Below are 16454 nucleotides of genomic sequence, written 5' to 3' on the forward strand. Positions count from 1 at the left end.
TGAGACGCTGCAATATTCAATGATAATCGTATAAATATTATTACGTGCTTACTCGTCATTCAACGTTTGGCTTCATCTGAACTTGGACCCTTCATTACCGTTGTCATGGCATGGTATGGTCAGCCCGGTACCAAGCCTTGCCGAGTTGAACCATGGCAAAGGTAAATGATGTGTACCGGCTGTCTTTCGTTCCGTTTCCTGCCGTTTAATACTCGTGAGTATTAAGCTACAATGAGTATGGTCTCGAACTCTTAAGCCGTTGTGTAAGAGCATGGTTTCATATCATGAGGCTTGCGGGCGACTGGCTGTAAATCCCTCCCTGGTTCAAGAACAAACATACAATTTATCAACCCCTTCCAGAACATCGGATATCCGAATGAGAACAAGGGGCAATCTCATTGTATTTCGGATGGTTAACACAATCTTGATGGGCGAATGAAAGTTCCCCTGTCGCGATTAGGCGAGGAAGAAATCAATGCCATGGTGGATGGGGTTAAATTCGACCGCTTGTTATTATAAAGTAGCTTGAAGAGACTAGCCTCGCTCTGTAGCTGCAAAACATAAATACCATAGTACATCATGGTATATGTTCTAGCCACGGGCAAACAGGCATGTTATGTGATCGTATAGGGTAGCGATATTGGAGGGCAGCATGTGAATCAAATTGTATTAGAGATAGACATAAATCGATACCAATAGGAATTACAACAAAAGTCCTTCAAAGTTACATTTACTAGTCGTATAGCTTCTAGTTATTTGATTATGCATTACATGCCTGGTATCAAATCAACGATACCAAGTTATATCAACTAACAATACAGCTTCATACAACTTTAGTCGGACGACACGTAGCTATGAAGTTCCGTTCCATTCCGCTGGCTAATTTTTCGTTGTTAGACTGAAGATGCTACGGATGAAGTCTCAAGAGCATAGTGGAAATGAAACAATGCCCTTACCTTGCCAATGTCAAGTATCGCGTTTCAACATGTATAAAACAGAAGCTAATTGTTGAGAGGCGCCCGGCGGTAGCCTGATCAACATTAATAAGGGTCCATATTGTTGAGCGGATCGACGTTACCCTCGAAGGTAGGTTTAGACTTCCATTATGTCGATCTCATATACACTTACCGACCTGATCGTCAACCGCTCACGGAGAAAAATATTTATACGTTCAACTGACTGCTCAGGGATAGACCAAGCGCTACCCAAGCCTGTAGCTGATTCAAAACTTCGAGACTGACTCGGCAGGCGTTCCATATGGGAAGCTCAATGTGAGGTGTATGCGAGAATACATAGCCACGGAGACATATTGACAAGCCTGGTCTGATGGATACAGTCATCGGACATCCGGTTCGTAGCACATCCAATCGTGTTAGTTCAACGACAAAGGATCCCACTCGTATCGTGAGCTGGGTCTGAATGTGCTTCCGCTTATAAATTGAAACGTTATTGGATGCAAGTACAGTATAGTAGAGCGGCAAAGTCCACATATCAATATTTAGTAGGCTCATATCCTCGAGGTGCATAGGGAAGACGTATGAATCTGCAGTCTTGAGCAGGCCAACAAGCTGGAATCTATTGTAGAGGAACTCAATGCCAAGCTGAAGATGCTCACCATTAGTTGAAATCCTAGCTCTAAAAAGGACCATTCTATATATATAGGCGGGCGTACACGTTCTTAATAGATTTGTGACTATGTCGAATTTGGTAGAGACGTGTGTGATTTACAACCACAGGTTAACAACAATTTTGAGTTTTGAAGTGAAGCAACGTTTATAGGAAATTGACCTTGAGGTAGTATGTATTTTTAAGGCGCGTTGAGAATAATTGATAATGGAAGGGTTGACATAATTACGGAGGAATATTGAAGATCGCGGGACGATAGATATCCCGTCGATCTTGAGATACGACAAATCTCAGCAAGGTCAGCTTATATCGCATTTCCACTTCCATCAAGTAGGCGAACATTAAATATTGAGCAAAAATCAACTTCTTCTTGGATCAGCATCATAAACGTATCTATCTTCTACCACAATGAGTCCTTCACAGTTACTTAGCCGGTTTCCTTGGGCGACAAGTCCCCTCATTAGCAATGCACCGATGCTCGGAATAGCCACACCTCGCATGGCTGCCGAAGTCACTAAGGCTGGTGGTCTCGGTAACACCCACTTTGGGAACTTAACTTGCAATATATTTCCGAGTTAACCAACATTCAATACCAGGTTTTCTCCCTTGTGTGGCCTTCATTGAACCCGACTCGGAGCATGTCAATAGGCTTGCGGATCACTTTGACGAGGTGCGGGCCCTCCTTGGGGCTGATCACTCATCTGATAGCACACTCCTAGTTGGAGCAAGCTTCATAACCAGCCATAGCTCTATAAGCTACTTTGAGGAGACGGCGCTGCCGCTTATAGCCAAGAACCGCCCAGCAGCGGTATGGCTTTTTGCTCCGGATGGTGATCTCAAGCCTCACAGCAAGATTATCCCCAGCCTCAAAAGACTCGAGCATCCTCCTGTTATTTTTGTGCAGGTTGGAAACGTGGCCGGAGCGCGAGAGGCAGTGGAAGATGGTGCAGATGTACTGGTAACACAGGGTGTTGATGCTGGCGGCCATCAATTTCGTCAAGGCTCGGGTATCGTGAGCCTGGTCCCGGAAGTGAGGGATATGCTGAACAGAGAGTTTCCGAGTAGAGGCATAAGTATTGTGGCTGCAGGAGGTATTGCCGATGGGAGAGGTGTTGCTGGTGCTTTGGCTCTGGGTACGTGTACAAATCAACAACTTTTGTCACACACTAGAGACTGACAATGTCTAGGCGCCGAGGGAGTCGTGATGGGAACCAAGGTAAGTAACGGACAAGACTCGATTCACAATAACCTACTAAAAAACGGCACCCAGTTCACTATCGCGCCCGAGTCAAACTATCCGGAGATTCGAAAGCAAAAGGTCGTCGAGGCTGTAGACGGAGGTGTATCCACGTTCAAGTATATGTTCCTCCCTACTTCACGAAGACTTAATACTTACATGTTACAGATCTACCTTTAACGACAGAATAACCAACAGCACGCTCTGGGGACCTCTTTATGACGGACGTGCCATCGTCGGTCCTATCCATGAGAAGTTTATCGCAGGAGCGAGTCTAGAAGAATGTCAGCGAAGTCTCAAGGAAGACTATGATGAGGAAGAAGCTCGTTATATCATCAATACTTGGGCGTGAGTACTGTCATTGTCTGATATATATATACACACCTGCTGACAGGAATAGTGGAACTGGAGTTGGGCTTATTAACAAAGTACAACCTGCAGGCGAAATTGTTCGCGAGGTTCGCGAGGAGGCTAAACGTGAGATACAGAGAGCGGCTGGCTTAGTCTAAGATGCGATACAGATCGTGAGTACTGATGGCTGTTCTATTGGATAAATCAATACATAGCTCTCTCTTTAACAAGCACCAAAGAACAACAGGTCATTGTTCAGGGACTTGGGCATCGTGTTTAGGAACGCAATAAGAATCCATGCCGTCTAGCAATTACAAAAATAGATATGGGCTACAATGGATACAGACAGACTGGTCAAACTTGTGCTGTGCTGGGCAAAACATAGTTACACATACAGTACATAGAGTGGCAGAGTGGTCGTCGAGACACGACAATCCACCTACCCACTAATAATTATGGACAATCTTCCTCTTCTATCATGTTAAAAAGGTATCAAAATTGATATTGACGCGTATACTCCTATATGTATTCGCATCCAGGAAGCATGGAGTGATTGACAACCAGCAAGTGGATATCGTACAGAAAGAAACAACAAAATAATGCACAATGCTATATAAAAACACGCTTCAACTACAGCTTGGCCTTGGTCTGGGCCTTCTTCAGCACAGGGTCAAGCTTGGTCGCCTTCATGACGTTGCCCTTGATCTTGAGCTTGCCGCCCATAAAGAGACGCTGGGCATTGGCCTTGCCAGCGACGAGCTTGCCAAAGTTCTCTTCGGAGAGGATGAGGGTGACTGGAAAACAGGGATGTTAGTTTAGGATTGCGCCAAGCATGCGTGCGCGTGTCAGAGTCGCGACATACCGTCGGGCTTTTCGCCGGTGCCAGTCGCAACCTTTCCGGTCTCCTTGAGGTCAATATGCCAGCTGGCCTCGTCGCCGCTCGCGTTCTTGAGGGTAAAGGCGTAGACACCGTTACCCTGCTTGATGGCGTCCTTGCGATCGGCATCGCTGGCGTTGATAGCCTCTTGAATGGCGTCGAAGGCGGCCGAGGCGGGGAACTTGTCTATTGATAGGAATCAGTCTCAGAGATAGTTCTGGGAAGGTAGAGACGGTATTCCATGTCACAGAGAACAATCATGGACATGGATACTTTCTTGCGACATACCGTTCTTGAGAGGCATGGCTGCTGATACGAGTTGAGATTAATGTGTAAAATCAAATTAAGAGTATACGATAATGAAAAGGTTAAGAAAACCTGGGGAGAAGCAACCGAGGTTTTAAATGCGACAGATGGTCGTTGATCTTTGGGGTTTCATAGAATCTGGGGTGTCTCAATTTGGGGTCTTTATTGATTGCATGTGATGCGAACCTCGGCGGATCTGGGGAAGACGGGGATGAGATCATCCATTCATCCCACATGTTTTCTCCCCCACAAAATGCATCATAAATCGGGTAAAAGACTACGACCACGCGGGGGAAGATTCCTTCTACTGCTACCTCTGGAAAGGAAGACTGACTCGGGCACACAAAATATGGCGGCCACGTGCTTTTTGCCATTTCCAAGCCATCAGACCTACTGGCAAGTGCCGGCAATTCCATTCCATCAGTTCAAAGGTCTAGTCAGCTTACAGATCATCCAACCAACTACTATACCAAGTAGTGTTTGTTTCCGTCAACTCCCTGGTGATGGATCATAGCTTGCTGGCAATTTGCACGTGAGAATGCCGACTTTGCTGATCATCATGTATCTATCTTTTTTTCACTGCCTAGGTAGGTATCCGGCTTCCCATATGCCATACCCAACATCCTAGAGTTGCCATTCAGGCACAGCAAAATCTCGTTGCTGGGGCCAGTTTTCCGGTCTGGTTCATCGGGAATTAGCAATGTCAAACAACTAACACAAACTCAAAGCGTGGCATACCTAGTTAGAAACAAAACGGCCATGCGCCGTCTCCTCTCATCAAGATCCTCAGAGGCCGTCAAGCGCAGCCAGTCGCCGAGCCATCCCCTCAGCTCGGTCTCGCTCTTGCCAAGTGTATCGATACCTCGTTCGGCGCACGTAATCCGTAGCTCTTCGTAGTGGAGTCCCATAGGCCCGCCATCCTCGATGATGTTTCTGTCATCGCCCTCGAGATAAGCCATGCGATATCGTCCCTTGGCTTGCCACATGCCAGGCGGGAGAAAACCTAGGCGATCCCAGATAGCACCACTGAGGTGCAGAGTCTTGAGAACGTGAGCGCGAGCGACGGATTGTGTAACGCGCGGGCTAAGGACGCCGTGGGGGTATTTGGCTTCTAGCTCATCAAAGGAAGCCTTGCGACGCTGCTCTGCCTTCTCCAGAGCTGTGAATATTTGCGTTGGTATTCTACACGGATACGGTACTACGCTGTCGACGTAGGCAACGACCAAAACTGTGAATTCCCCAATGACAATCAACATAAGCCCGAATAGAGGCAGCCGTATCATATCATGTCGCACTCGCCAGAGGAGGACCCAGTCCGCCCTAGAAAATGTTTTGGGCACATAATGAGGCTTGAATATCGATGGTCGGTCGTTGACCGGCGTCCGCTGTAGCTTTTCGCGAAGGAGACGTCGACTTGTCCATACGTTCTTGAGGCCCTGTTTGTAGAACTTCAGGTACCCTTTTCCCAGCTCGAAGTAGTATTTGGGCGCCGATTCGAAATCTCTTCGTCGAGGAAGTGTGAGTGGTGGCGGTCGAGTGACGTCGGGAGGGTTGACGAGCGGGTTCAAGCTCTTTGGGCCATCATTATGGATGGAACGGGATGCTACTCGCAGCGGGATTAGCGACTGTGATAACAAAGTAGCGGTGAGAAGAGGCCAATGGTGCAAAGTCCGACTGCTCTGGCAGAATCGCCCTGGAATTCGAAAGCTCATGGTGATCAAGTGAGCTCCAGGTGAGGTTGTTTCTAAGTTTTGGAGATGAGCTTTGGAGACCAAGAGTTCGAAATCCCAAAACTCGATGCGTCATTGGCCAGGCTGTTCGTTCGTTGACATCAGCGGACTTTGAAGGTGCTGATCTTCAGGTACCGTCACAAAAACGTCAATTGAACGTTTCAGCCATGATATGCTATTGGATGAAATTCTAGAAATGGAAATTTATGAATATTTGTTAGTCTTTTCTTGCTTTTGATTAATCAAGGCACGTGTGGCTCAATGGACGTCTTAGTTCAGTATTTGATAAGCTCAGTCAAAATGGCCCAGCTTGCTGCAATAGATGGAAATCACAACATAAATTGTCCATTAATATAGTAATATTCCAGTGAATCTGTTTCCTAAAGGATTGCCATTCGTTCATTCCATTGACACGTGGTAGAATAAAATACAACAAACGCCCTTTATCACAGTAGAATTTGAGTTACCCTAAATGCAAAAGGCCACCTTGTGTTGAGAGACAACTGGTAATGCAAGTATCCGTACTTGGCGAGCATGGCCCCTTGTATAACCCAGGTAGAGCTCCAGGGGATCGTTTCTCGGTGAAAGAAAAGATCGGCGAGTGCCTTGTATTAAAGTATCTCGGGGATTTCTTCCACTACCATTGGGTCACCAAATCCAGCTTCATACTTTACCAACCTCCAGTAAACAAAGTCTTAGGCTTCCCATTAGGCTCTGAATGGAGACGGTTACTGTCCGAGATCTGCATGTTAGTTACAGTAGTGGTCAATTTCATGGGGTCGTCAATCGCCGCCTTCATGGGTCTCAGCTGAGGTTCTCTTGGCAACTCATGTCAAACCCTAGGGTGGGCCGCTATTGATATGCAGCTCGTGTTGAAATACTACAGAATAGGAAGCAATTATTGATCAATATCGGGGCATGGTTATAATGAATATGAGCAGATGCATGAGCCGCTGTAATTGAGGTTACAACTACTTAATATCCAGTGCAGACATTTCCAATTGGCACTAAAATGACATCAATTAGTCTATCAGTAGGCGCACTTTTTTTTTGCGGGGAGGAAGCAAATTCACACGCATTGTACCGACGATCAAGTCACGTCAACTCCACCAGGTTCCTCGTTACCGACTTCGAAATTTCTTCTAGAACGGGTTGAAGCATATCGTCAATCCTATCAGTGCTACTTTAAACCACTGAAAAATCCTATATCCCCCTAAACAAGTCAAGATGGTATGTCCGTCCTACCTCCACTCCTTTCCATTTTATATCCAGACCCTGCACATCTGAAATGACTTACTTAAACTCGTCTATAGGTTCATGCTGATGCGTCAAACTTTGCCGAGGGCGTCACCAAGGAGGATGCCTATGAGCAAGTGCTCTGGCAGGCCGAAGGCCTAGTCACAGACCAGCGTAACTGGGTTCGTCAAATTACCTTGTGTATTGGATGTACTTGACTCACTTTTTAACCCATTATCATTTCTAGGTTTGGTGAGCAAATCAAGATCTTCCCATACGCGCACATGACTGATAATTCCATAGCAATCTTTCAAATGCCGCCTCTCTGCTATGGCACGCATATAAGTCTCTGGGCTCACCAAGTAAGGACGTGAACTGGGCTGGTAGGTCACAACCCTCTCAAACTCACATGATAACTGGTAATGACATTGTCCCCAACTGAAGGATTCTATGTCCTCGACAAGTCATCCAAGGACCCGCAACTTATTCTCGGCCCCTTTCAGGGCAAGGTGGCTTGCCAGACCATCAAGTTCGGCAAAGGTGTCTGCGGTACAGCGGCAGCAACTCATGAGACACAACTGGTTCGAGATGTGGAGGAGTTCCCTGGACACATCGCCTGCGATGGAGACAGTAAGAGCGAGGTCGTTGTGCCTATTCTCGTTGCTCAGGACGACGGTTCCAAGAAGCTGGTGGCCATCATTGACATCGATTGTGCTGAGCTGAACGGCTTCGATGAGATTGACAAGACAAATCTAGAGCAGCTTGCGGCTCTGCTCGCCACGAGCTGTGACTGGTAGTTGGATAGCGTATGCAATGACACAATATGACCAACAAGGATTGCCAGCATTCCTCCGAGCAAACTTTTGCACATCTCTTTCCTTAATGCGCTTGAGATTGAATATTTTGCGTTGGCCTGGCCATGATAATTATGCCGTCATAGTCTCGATGCAGTCGAGATTTGCAAAAAACATTGAGTCTTGTTGACATCGAATAATACTGCACGTTCCTTGTTGATTTCCGTTCGCTTCCTTCTACCCACTTATATCAGAAACGATTTTTCGATGATGAAACCCTTGATCCTGGAGCGGTATAGACTGACATATTAGCAATGGGGTTTGTACGGCCGTTGTGTGAAACCGGCTTACACCGTAATCGACGTAAGCCGAGAGGGGAAGTCAATAGCTCGAGAGTTCATGTTCTGGAGTCTAGAGAATAGAGGGGCGTGTCATTGTTTAGTTGTTTCCCATGGCAACCGAGTGCCCTTTACCGCCGCAAACATGTTGTGACATCAAACCGGATTCAATATCACGATGATGAAAGTTTTGAAGAAGGTTGTTCCTGGCGTTCAGCCAGCCAGGGAACAATCCAGTCAGTGGGTCGTGTAATTGGGGATCTCGACAGAGGACAGGACATCTCCCAATCAGACCCGGAAAGGTTGAGAGCCGTTATTTCTCCAAAAGGCGGACCAACTGATAATAAGTGACATTCAAAGCAGGGGTCTCTCAACGCCCAGGGCCCGTTATCCCGGCTCTGCTTTTGGGTTTGGAGAGCGCCTCAGCGATTTGCGTTGGAGTAAGTTCCACAATCTAGATGGGCCCTTGGGTGCACGATCACGTTGTCAGGCTTGGAAATTGGTGCTTTTCGTTTCCCGCCATTGCCCAACTTCAATATAACTCCAGCCATCCAAGGCGGTAAAGAGACTCTTGACATGGTACAGCCAGCACTGACCACGATTGATCTCGTGAATGGATTGATACGATTCACGGTCCTAATTCAGAACAAGTCATGATTCCAAGTTGAGAATAATGAATCGCTCGAGGTGGAACTGTCAACGTCAGCCAGTAGCTTGGCAATCGTGAGTCCGAATCTGTATCTAAGCATATACGCAATGGCTGTGTGGCTGTGAGCATAACTTCGCCAAACACGCGCGTACAATATGTCGACATGCAGTACCTCTTCTATTCCCGAATGTGGTGTGATGTAGGAGGATGGCAGTGCGGGTAATGAAGAGTCATGACTGGTGCAATGAGTTAAAGTACATATCTGGTTCTCATTCTCAGGTCCTTCTTTCGCCTCAGAATTAAAGCCATGATCTGGATGAAACCGTCCATCAATCCACTGATGGGGGTCTGCTTTTTCTTCGTTCCTGAAATGCCGAACCAGGCTGAGGTGGATTCCTTTTCCAGTCCCTGAATGATCCCCTGATTCGGACGAGAGCGGGAGGTCGGAAGAAACAAGGCCTTTTGATCTTTCACATGGTTTTGCCCTATTGAATCTGTCTAATCGTGTGAATGTGACGCGACTATTTCTATCGAGGTAATTTTCGATGCTGCCAAGGCCCGCACAAACTTTAGGTACTTCCCCCTGTTTAATCTGGGCAAGTATTCCCTGTAAATCCCCCAGAACTACTCGACGAATAGGCGGCTCTAGGGGTTACTTCAGCCCCTGCAGTAGGTGCACCAGCCTCCTTGTTTCCAGCCAGCCAGCCCGCCCAAGCCCAGCCTCCCATCAGAGGCTCCACTGCTGGTGTTCCACTGAGACCCACCCGATTACCGCTTTCAGCCCCCAACCACACGCAAGCCCAGCCGTATACAACGTCTCGATATCCTGCTCCATCGCATCGATTCATTTGTAACAGAGAGCTGATCGAATGCTCTCTTCACTTGACAACTCACTCTCTCTTGTTCAATACTCAGAGAGTATAGTTGGTTTATCCTTCGCGGCTGGTCTACTAATTTGAAGCCTGCTCATCTCTAACGTTATCTATCACGCCCGCCCGCCTCGTTCCGCTTCGCTTCCTCGTTGCAAGCTGTGCCAGTCATTCCGTCATCGCCCTCTCTTCAACTCACTCAGCTTGTTCTCTTTTTATCCCGAACCGACCGATCACTTTCTGTCCTTTCAATCCAAGCACTCCGGAACGTTCGCTCTATCAAAAACTTAATTCCACTTTATACCCAAAATCCTCCTAGCCCCGGTTCTGTCAAACAACGCCCAGCTGGTTCGTTTTAAACTTTACCTTCTTGACTGTTCATTCCCCGGGCTTTCATTTATCGGTTATTTTATTGTTCTGGATTCGAATTCTTCTTGCCAGGCGTCGTCTTTGCTTTCGCGCTAGTCATCATCGTTCCTAACACCAGTCCGACTTTGGATCTACCAAAACCGAGCTATCTTTTAGTCAAACAGCAACCATTGTTCATGTAAACAAACCGATCGCACTGGTTATCGAAACCCCTCACTCACTTCATATTTCTTCACTGCACTGTCACTTCGGCCTTTGCGCGCACATCTGCAATGTCAGCCAAGGTCAAGAATCTTATGAGTGCGGCGCACACTGCAGGCATCTTTGCCGATATTGCAGTGGACGGCCCAGAAATCGGAACCCTGGTCGCTATCGTCGATCGAGCCAAAAATCTGCCGAATCGCAAGACGATCGGAAAGCAAGATCCCTATTGCGCAGCCAGGTTGGGAAAGGAAGCCAGGAAGACAACAACCGATGTTCGTGGTGGACAAACACCAAAATGGTAAGATTTTCAATCTCGGGGGACTGTCAAGATCAGCTGAGACTAACGCAAACATTAGGGATCAAGAGCTACGATTTGCGGTTCATGACTGTCCAGATTACTATCAACTCAAGCTATCTATTTTCACAGATGATAAACGAACAGACTTGATTGGCGAGTCATGGATCGATTTGAGATCGATTATTGTTCCTGGCGGTGGACAGAACGATTTTTGGCAAACATTGACCTGCAAAGGCAAATACGCTGGCGAAATCAGAGTTGAAATCACCTTCTACGACTCTCGACCAAAGCCCGACAAGCCGGTAGCGAAACCAAAGCAAATTGCAGCAGCTGAACCAGATCAAGGATCTGTGAAACAAAGAAATCCTGTGAAAAGACGTCCTTTGCCATCAGATCCTGTCACTGGTGAAGCTCCATCTGTGTCGCCCCCAGCTCCAGCGACGGCTCCGGCACCAGCCCCTGCACCTGTACCTGCACCATTGCCAGTACCAGCAGCAGTACCTATGGAAATCCCAGCCGGTTCTGACAACCGCACACCTCCACGAACACATGCCAAACAGATATCCCACTCGGGCAGTTTTGTCCCAAGTCAATCACCTCTACAAGTTGTCGAGTATAATACTCCGCCTTCACTCTCTTCCCGTCATCAAACAGAACAGTATTCCACATCCCCACATGCGCATATGCCGCAGGAATACACAACCCCGACCCGCGGAGAGGCGACTCGTCCGTCTCGAAGGTCAATGATCGCTTATGAGGAACCTCGACAGTACGATGACCGAGAGTATAGCCCCAGATACGCTTCTCAACAGGAGCAAATGGATCCCCGCGGCCATTACACCCCCCAGCAAGACTTCTATGAGCAATCACCTGCATTATTAGATGACCCAAGGCAGTACTCTCCAGTAGAGAATGAGCGACCTCCGCCACCACCCGCACACCGGATCAGAGGGAACAGTTCAGGGCAAGAGCTTGTGCCAAGAAGAAGCATGGAGACGTCGCCAAATAAGCTTCCACAGATGAGACATGACGTTCTGAGACACGAGGCCCAGAGACAGCAGATGGTGCCTTACCCCGGACGTCCAGCTTTCCGGGGTTATGATTCAGCCCCCGCTACTAACCAAGCCTCTTCTCCAAACTCGAACGCCTATGATGGTATGCCGAGACACAGCTCTTACGATGCGAGCTATGACCCTCACTATCGATCTATGCAGCCCACAGTTGAGGATGTGCCTGATGCTTCTGGTGTATCAGCGCAAAAGTATGCTCAGAATGGCTCACAGTTCCAACGTTCTGATGAGCTTTGTTTCGACGAAAACCCAAGCCCTGCGCCTCTGGTTTTACGACGGTCGCCTGCCCCAGCTCAATACCAAGACGATTATTCACCAACTCATTCTCCAAGAGGGTACCAGAATCCTGAGGACTGGCAAGTTGCTTTGCCATCGTCTCATGGTCGAAGCTACTCTAGGAGCCCTGTTGATAACGGTTACTACTCACACAATGGGCAAGGCAATTATGCAGGCCATCCAGCTGATATGAACTCTTCGCATATGCAGAGTCCGCACAATTATGCGGCTCCAGCACCCCCGGCGGCTCTTGTGCCAGGATTGGACGCAAGTCAGTCACAAGAACTGACAAACCTTATCTACGAGGACCGTCGGCACGACCGAAGGCAACACTCTCAGAGCATGTCTAGCATACCTCCTCGAGGACGTCCTAGGAATGAGTCCTTGCAAGGATACAACCAGCCACCACCTGACCAAGGGTATGGGCAGCCACCACCTGAGCATGCGTATGCAGTCCAGCCTTACAACCGACGCGCCATCACTTACAACCCACCGGAACAACAAATTGTGAAGCACCGGGGCGTCTCTCCTGACCCGCGTACTAGCCCGAACCCGCACCACAGAATTAAGCGCAAGTCAGTCAGTCCTGCGCCTCCTCCACTTGAAGACCAGAGGAGGAAGTCAGATATTCCTTTTGGACCTGATTCATATGACGCCCTCAACCCCAGTCTTGTCTCATCGAAAAGCGGAAAAAGCCCTTCGCCGGTTTTTATGGACGATGAACCAAAGAAGATCATCACATATGATGGGCGAGAGATCGACCCCTCCGATCATCTTCCTATGGAGACGTGGGCACCTGAACCAGAGACAAAGAAGCCAATGTCTGGCAGCGAAACACGTTCAAGACCTCAATTGTCAGGAGTTAAGCCAATGCCTCCCAGCAACCGGCGGGCCCCACGCAGTGGACGTCACTCGATGTCTGCTGTGAACACGCCATATTCGTTCGGTGATGAAGCTCGCACACCTCCTCAAGCTGGCCGCACTCGCCTCCAGAAGCGAACGAACCGAATATCAGCGGACAACTCTCCAGCGGCTTCAAGCCCACTGGCACCAATTTCTAAGGACAATTACCAAGAGAGGACACCGTATGGTAACGCTTCGCTTCGCGGATTGCCTCGTGCGGGCACATGGGATTTTGAGGATGAGAACCGTGGTGTCTATGGAGGACCACCGATTCCAGCCAAGATTCCTATGCCAACGATGAGCGGGGCAAACGGAACTGGCCAAGAATTGGCACTGGTGCACGAGATGCAACGTATTGATATTGGGACAGGCAGGTCCCGAAGAAGGGGAGGATATTAGTTGAGCAAACAAGGTAACGAGACCTAGAGGGAATGTATACTATCATAGTCACTGGAGTAATGATTTTGGCGTTGAGTAAAGCAAGGTTTGGAAGGATATGCAAGGCAATGTTGAAGTTTTCTTTTAGATGTCCAATTGACAGAATTGGACAAAACAATCATATATACTTATACTATAACAACCTAAATGATATGATCCAATGCTTTGCTTGTGAGTGCAGAGAATGCTGTTTTATTTACTGTTTAGGAAAGGTTATTAGTGCCTTAACATGAAACTGAATTCTAGCAACACATGGATACTTATTTGTAGATAAAGGTTTGTCTGTATCACAAGAACTGTGTGTAAAGCAATTGTTTCAATGTTTCACTTCCATTACCCCTTCATTTGTGCTGTCGACTCTTTTAATGTTGAATTCCATGAGGAAGTTGATGCGAACTACGGATAAGCTGTGAAGGTTAGTAGTAGCTTTTGGAGAAAGAATGATCTAACCCAAAACGGCTAGATCATGCAAACGCCCCGCCGAGTTCTCTCAGCCATCTAAATTTCATATCTTATCCTTATCGCAGAAAAAAAATCACGGTTTGGAAGCAACAAGAGGCAGGCCAACAGCTCAACTTCTACCACCACAACATAAGTCCGTCATCGCAAATCGACACAATGGCAGCTCAGGTGGGACCTCTCCCGCAGCTCAAGCTGCCTTCGGGCCCTACGCCCATCACCGCAGAGCAGCGATACTGGAAAACCTTCAAGAATCAGATTCTGATTCCGTCGCCTACGAATTATCCCATCGTTCACATTTCGTCCAACAGCGAGTCTTTCGCAATTACGACAGGCACGCGCATACAAATATTCTCGAACAGAACGCGCAAACTTCTCAAGACGGTCACTCGATTCGGAGATGTTGCGCGTAGTGGTGAAATCAGAAAGGATGGAAGGGTCTTGACTGCAGGTGATGACACTGGAAAGATCCAGGTCTTTGATATTAGCTCCAGGGCCATCCTCAAGACATGGACGCATCACAAGCAGCCCGTCTGGACCACCAAGTTCTCGCCGACCGAGTTGACTACTCTTTTGAGTGCAAGCGACGACAAGACCGTCCGACTTTGGGATCTTCCTAGCAATGACCCAACCACTACCTTTGTTGGCCACTCCGATTACGTTCGATGCGCCAACTTCATGCCTGGCACCATGTCCAACATGATTGTCTCTGGAAGTTACGATTCGACCGTCAAGATTTGGGATCCCCGAACAGGAAGCAACAGCGCCGTTATGACTTTCAAGCATGCAGCACCTGTCGAGGACGTCCTGTCCATGCCAACTGGAACCACCGTTCTTGCTGCCGCCGGTGAATCAATCAGCGTTCTCGACCTGGTCGGCGCGCGCCCTCTACACATGATCACCAACCACCAAAAGACTGTCACATCTCTCAGCTTGGCATCCAATGGCCGACGGCTGGTTAGTGGTGGTCTTGAGGGTCACGTCAAGGTCTTTGAGACGACTGGATGGAACGTCGTCTCAAGCACCAAGTACCAGTCTCCCGTCTTGTCTGTCAAGGTCATTTCTTCTGGCGACGATTCCGATTCAAGCGACCGCCACCTCGCTGTTGGTATGCAGTCGGGTGTCCTCAGTGTGCGAACACGCCTTACTGCACCCGAAGCAAACAGGGAAGCCGAGCGTGAGAAGGAAATGGCTGCCCTTGTTGCTGGCACAATAGACGCCCATGATGCCAAGCGAAAGAAGCGCAAGCGTCGTGTCACTGCTGCTAAGAAGCTGGACATGATTGGTGAAGGGGCTGATGTTGTCATCGCAAACGAGCCTCGCGCGCACAAGAAAAAGGAGCGCACCTGGCAAAATGATCTACGACACGCCCGATATGCGCGTGCTTTGGACCTGGTCCTTGATAAGCACTCTCCTGATCACTCTCCTCTCAATGTCCTCACCCTCCTCCTTGCTCTCCGCCACCGAAGCGCCCTTCGAGATGCCCTAGAGTCCCGGGACGAACACACTGTCCAGCCCATTCTGAAGTGGGTCTGTGGCCATATTTGCGACCCCCGTTATGTGAGCGTATGCGTCGAGGTCGGCCTTCATCTTATAGAGCTTTACGCCGAGTTTGCAGGCGGCTCAGCAGAACTACAAGAGGGATTCAGGACTCTATACCGCCGAGTTAAGGCCGAGGTGGAAAGAGCACAATCAGCATGCCAGACAGGAGGTATGCTAGAGAGCTTGATGGCCGGGGTCCTTTAATACATTGTCACGATAAGCGTGGTTACATATCCCGATGTTGTTAAGCTCAATTTGCATTGCGCGTGGCGTTACGGCGGACTAAAATGGGAGTATTGGAATACGGACTTTGTATAAGGCTTGTACGCACCTAGAAGTCGGAGAAATAGAGGAGTGAGGCGGGTAGTTGTACGACTGCTAAGGCGGTGCCATACAAGGTCTTGGTGCAGATTGTCTAGATATTTAACGTCCTTTTTACATTCTGGGTCTCTTGCATGATTGCCTTATACAGTGATTCATCAAGTTTTGTGTAAATCTGCGGGTATGCACGAAAAGTTGGAAGCCAGTTGTTTAGGTGAGAAGTTGTGCTATTGTTGCTCCGAACACGATCCAACAGTGTCAGGCAGCCGGACAATCAACGACTTCTGTATTGTTTTTCGACAAACCTTTTTCGCTCTAACTAAATGCTTGGTTTGGCAACTTGCTGCTTGTGACACTCTGGCGAAGTGGCAAGTGGCAGGTTGCAGGTACTGGCAAGCAAGTGCTCCTTCCATTTTGTTAAAGCACCTGCCTTCTCCCTTCTCCTTCTCTTCCCCCTCCTCAACTTTTCAACATTTCAACTCCAGAGTCATTCTCATCTTCTCTTCTCGGATTCCCTTTGACACTGTCTTATCGTTCTCATGAAACAGCCCAAGCGACAAA

At 48.2% G+C, this 16454-nt stretch overlaps 6 protein-coding genes across 6 annotated transcripts; 4 read left to right on the top strand and 2 right to left on the bottom strand.

Moving 5' to 3' along the window:
• Positions 1–2034: 2034 nt before the first annotated feature.
• On the top strand, positions 2035–3372 carry EDB82DRAFT_519543 (2-nitropropane dioxygenase; the record flags this gene model as incomplete). The annotated part of the gene is made up of 6 exons (XM_025731686.1): positions 2035–2158; positions 2223–2759; positions 2814–2842; positions 2897–2982; positions 3032–3211; positions 3264–3372. The coding sequence occupies 6 exons, from the start codon at positions 2035–2037 to the stop codon at positions 3370–3372; spliced, it is 1065 nt and encodes a 354-aa protein (XP_025590687.1).
• A 114-nt stretch (positions 3373–3486) lies between these two features.
• Positions 3487–4431, bottom strand: EDB82DRAFT_18739 (SCP2 sterol-binding domain-containing protein). Its single transcript, XM_025731685.2, has 3 exons — positions 4380–4431; positions 4077–4277; positions 3487–4008 (listed from the first exon to the last, which is right to left on the bottom strand). Exons 1-3 carry the CDS (start codon positions 4393–4395, stop codon positions 3845–3847), a joined length of 381 nt encoding a protein of 126 aa, XP_025590686.1. The 5' UTR covers positions 4396–4431; the 3' UTR covers positions 3487–3844.
• A 91-nt stretch (positions 4432–4522) lies between these two features.
• Positions 4523–6329, bottom strand: EDB82DRAFT_483927 (uncharacterized protein). Its single transcript, XM_025731684.2, has 2 exons — positions 5136–6329; positions 4523–5076 (listed from the first exon to the last, which is right to left on the bottom strand). The coding sequence occupies exons 1-2, from the start codon at positions 6107–6109 to the stop codon at positions 5022–5024; spliced, it is 1029 nt and encodes a 342-aa protein (XP_025590685.1). The 5' UTR covers positions 6110–6329; the 3' UTR covers positions 4523–5021.
• An 801-nt stretch (positions 6330–7130) lies between these two features.
• EDB82DRAFT_483932 (GAF domain-like protein) lies at positions 7131–8394 on the top strand. The gene is made up of 5 exons (XM_065608219.1): positions 7131–7357; positions 7441–7545; positions 7611–7615; positions 7667–7746; positions 7808–8394. Exons 1-5 carry the CDS (start codon positions 7355–7357, stop codon positions 8158–8160), a joined length of 546 nt encoding a protein of 181 aa, XP_065465378.1. The 5' UTR covers positions 7131–7354; the 3' UTR covers positions 8161–8394.
• Positions 8395–10379: 1985 nt separating this feature from the next.
• EDB82DRAFT_18863 (uncharacterized protein) lies at positions 10380–13949 on the top strand. The gene is made up of 2 exons (XM_065607170.1): positions 10380–10884; positions 10943–13949. Exons 1-2 carry the CDS (start codon positions 10655–10657, stop codon positions 13530–13532), a joined length of 2820 nt encoding a protein of 939 aa, XP_065465379.1. The 5' UTR covers positions 10380–10654; the 3' UTR covers positions 13533–13949.
• A 149-nt stretch (positions 13950–14098) lies between these two features.
• On the top strand, positions 14099–16012 carry EDB82DRAFT_483940 (WD40-repeat-containing domain protein). Its single transcript, XM_025731681.2, has one exon. The coding sequence runs from the start codon at positions 14190–14192 to the stop codon at positions 15774–15776; it is 1587 nt and encodes a 528-aa protein (XP_025590682.1). The 5' UTR covers positions 14099–14189; the 3' UTR covers positions 15777–16012.
• Positions 16013–16454: the final 442 nt, after the last annotated feature.

The sequence above is a fragment of the Fusarium venenatum genome (genome assembly GCF_020744135.1).
Source record: "Fusarium venenatum strain MPI-CAGE-CH-0201 chromosome Unknown EDB82scaffold_1, whole genome shotgun sequence".
Classification (NCBI taxonomy): domain Eukaryota; kingdom Fungi; phylum Ascomycota; class Sordariomycetes; order Hypocreales; family Nectriaceae; genus Fusarium; species Fusarium venenatum.

Coding starts and splice junctions, on each gene's coding strand:
- EDB82DRAFT_18739 (XM_025731685.2), bottom strand. Junction 4,009..4,076: donor CACCGGCGAAAAGCCCGACG/GTATGTCGCGAC, acceptor CCTGTTTTCCAG/TCACCCTCATCCTCTCCGAA.
- EDB82DRAFT_483927 (XM_025731684.2), bottom strand. CDS start 6,109: ATGAGCTTTCGAATTCCAGGGCGATTCTGCCAGAGCAGTCGGACTTTG. Junction 5,077..5,135: donor GCCGTTTTGTTTCTAACTAG/GTATGCCACGCT, acceptor CCGATGAACCAG/ACCGGAAAACTGGCCCCAGC.
- EDB82DRAFT_483932 (XM_065608219.1), top strand. Junction 7,747..7,807: donor TAAGGACGTGAACTGGGCTG/GTAGGTCACAAC, acceptor CCCCAACTGAAG/GATTCTATGTCCTCGACAAG.
- EDB82DRAFT_18863 (XM_065607170.1), top strand. CDS start 10,655: ATGTCAGCCAAGGTCAAGAATCTTATGAGTGCGGCGCACACTGCAGGC. Junction 10,885..10,942: donor GGTGGACAAACACCAAAATG/GTAAGATTTTCA, acceptor CGCAAACATTAG/GGATCAAGAGCTACGATTTG.
- EDB82DRAFT_483940 (XM_025731681.2), top strand. CDS start 14,190: ATGGCAGCTCAGGTGGGACCTCTCCCGCAGCTCAAGCTGCCTTCGGGC.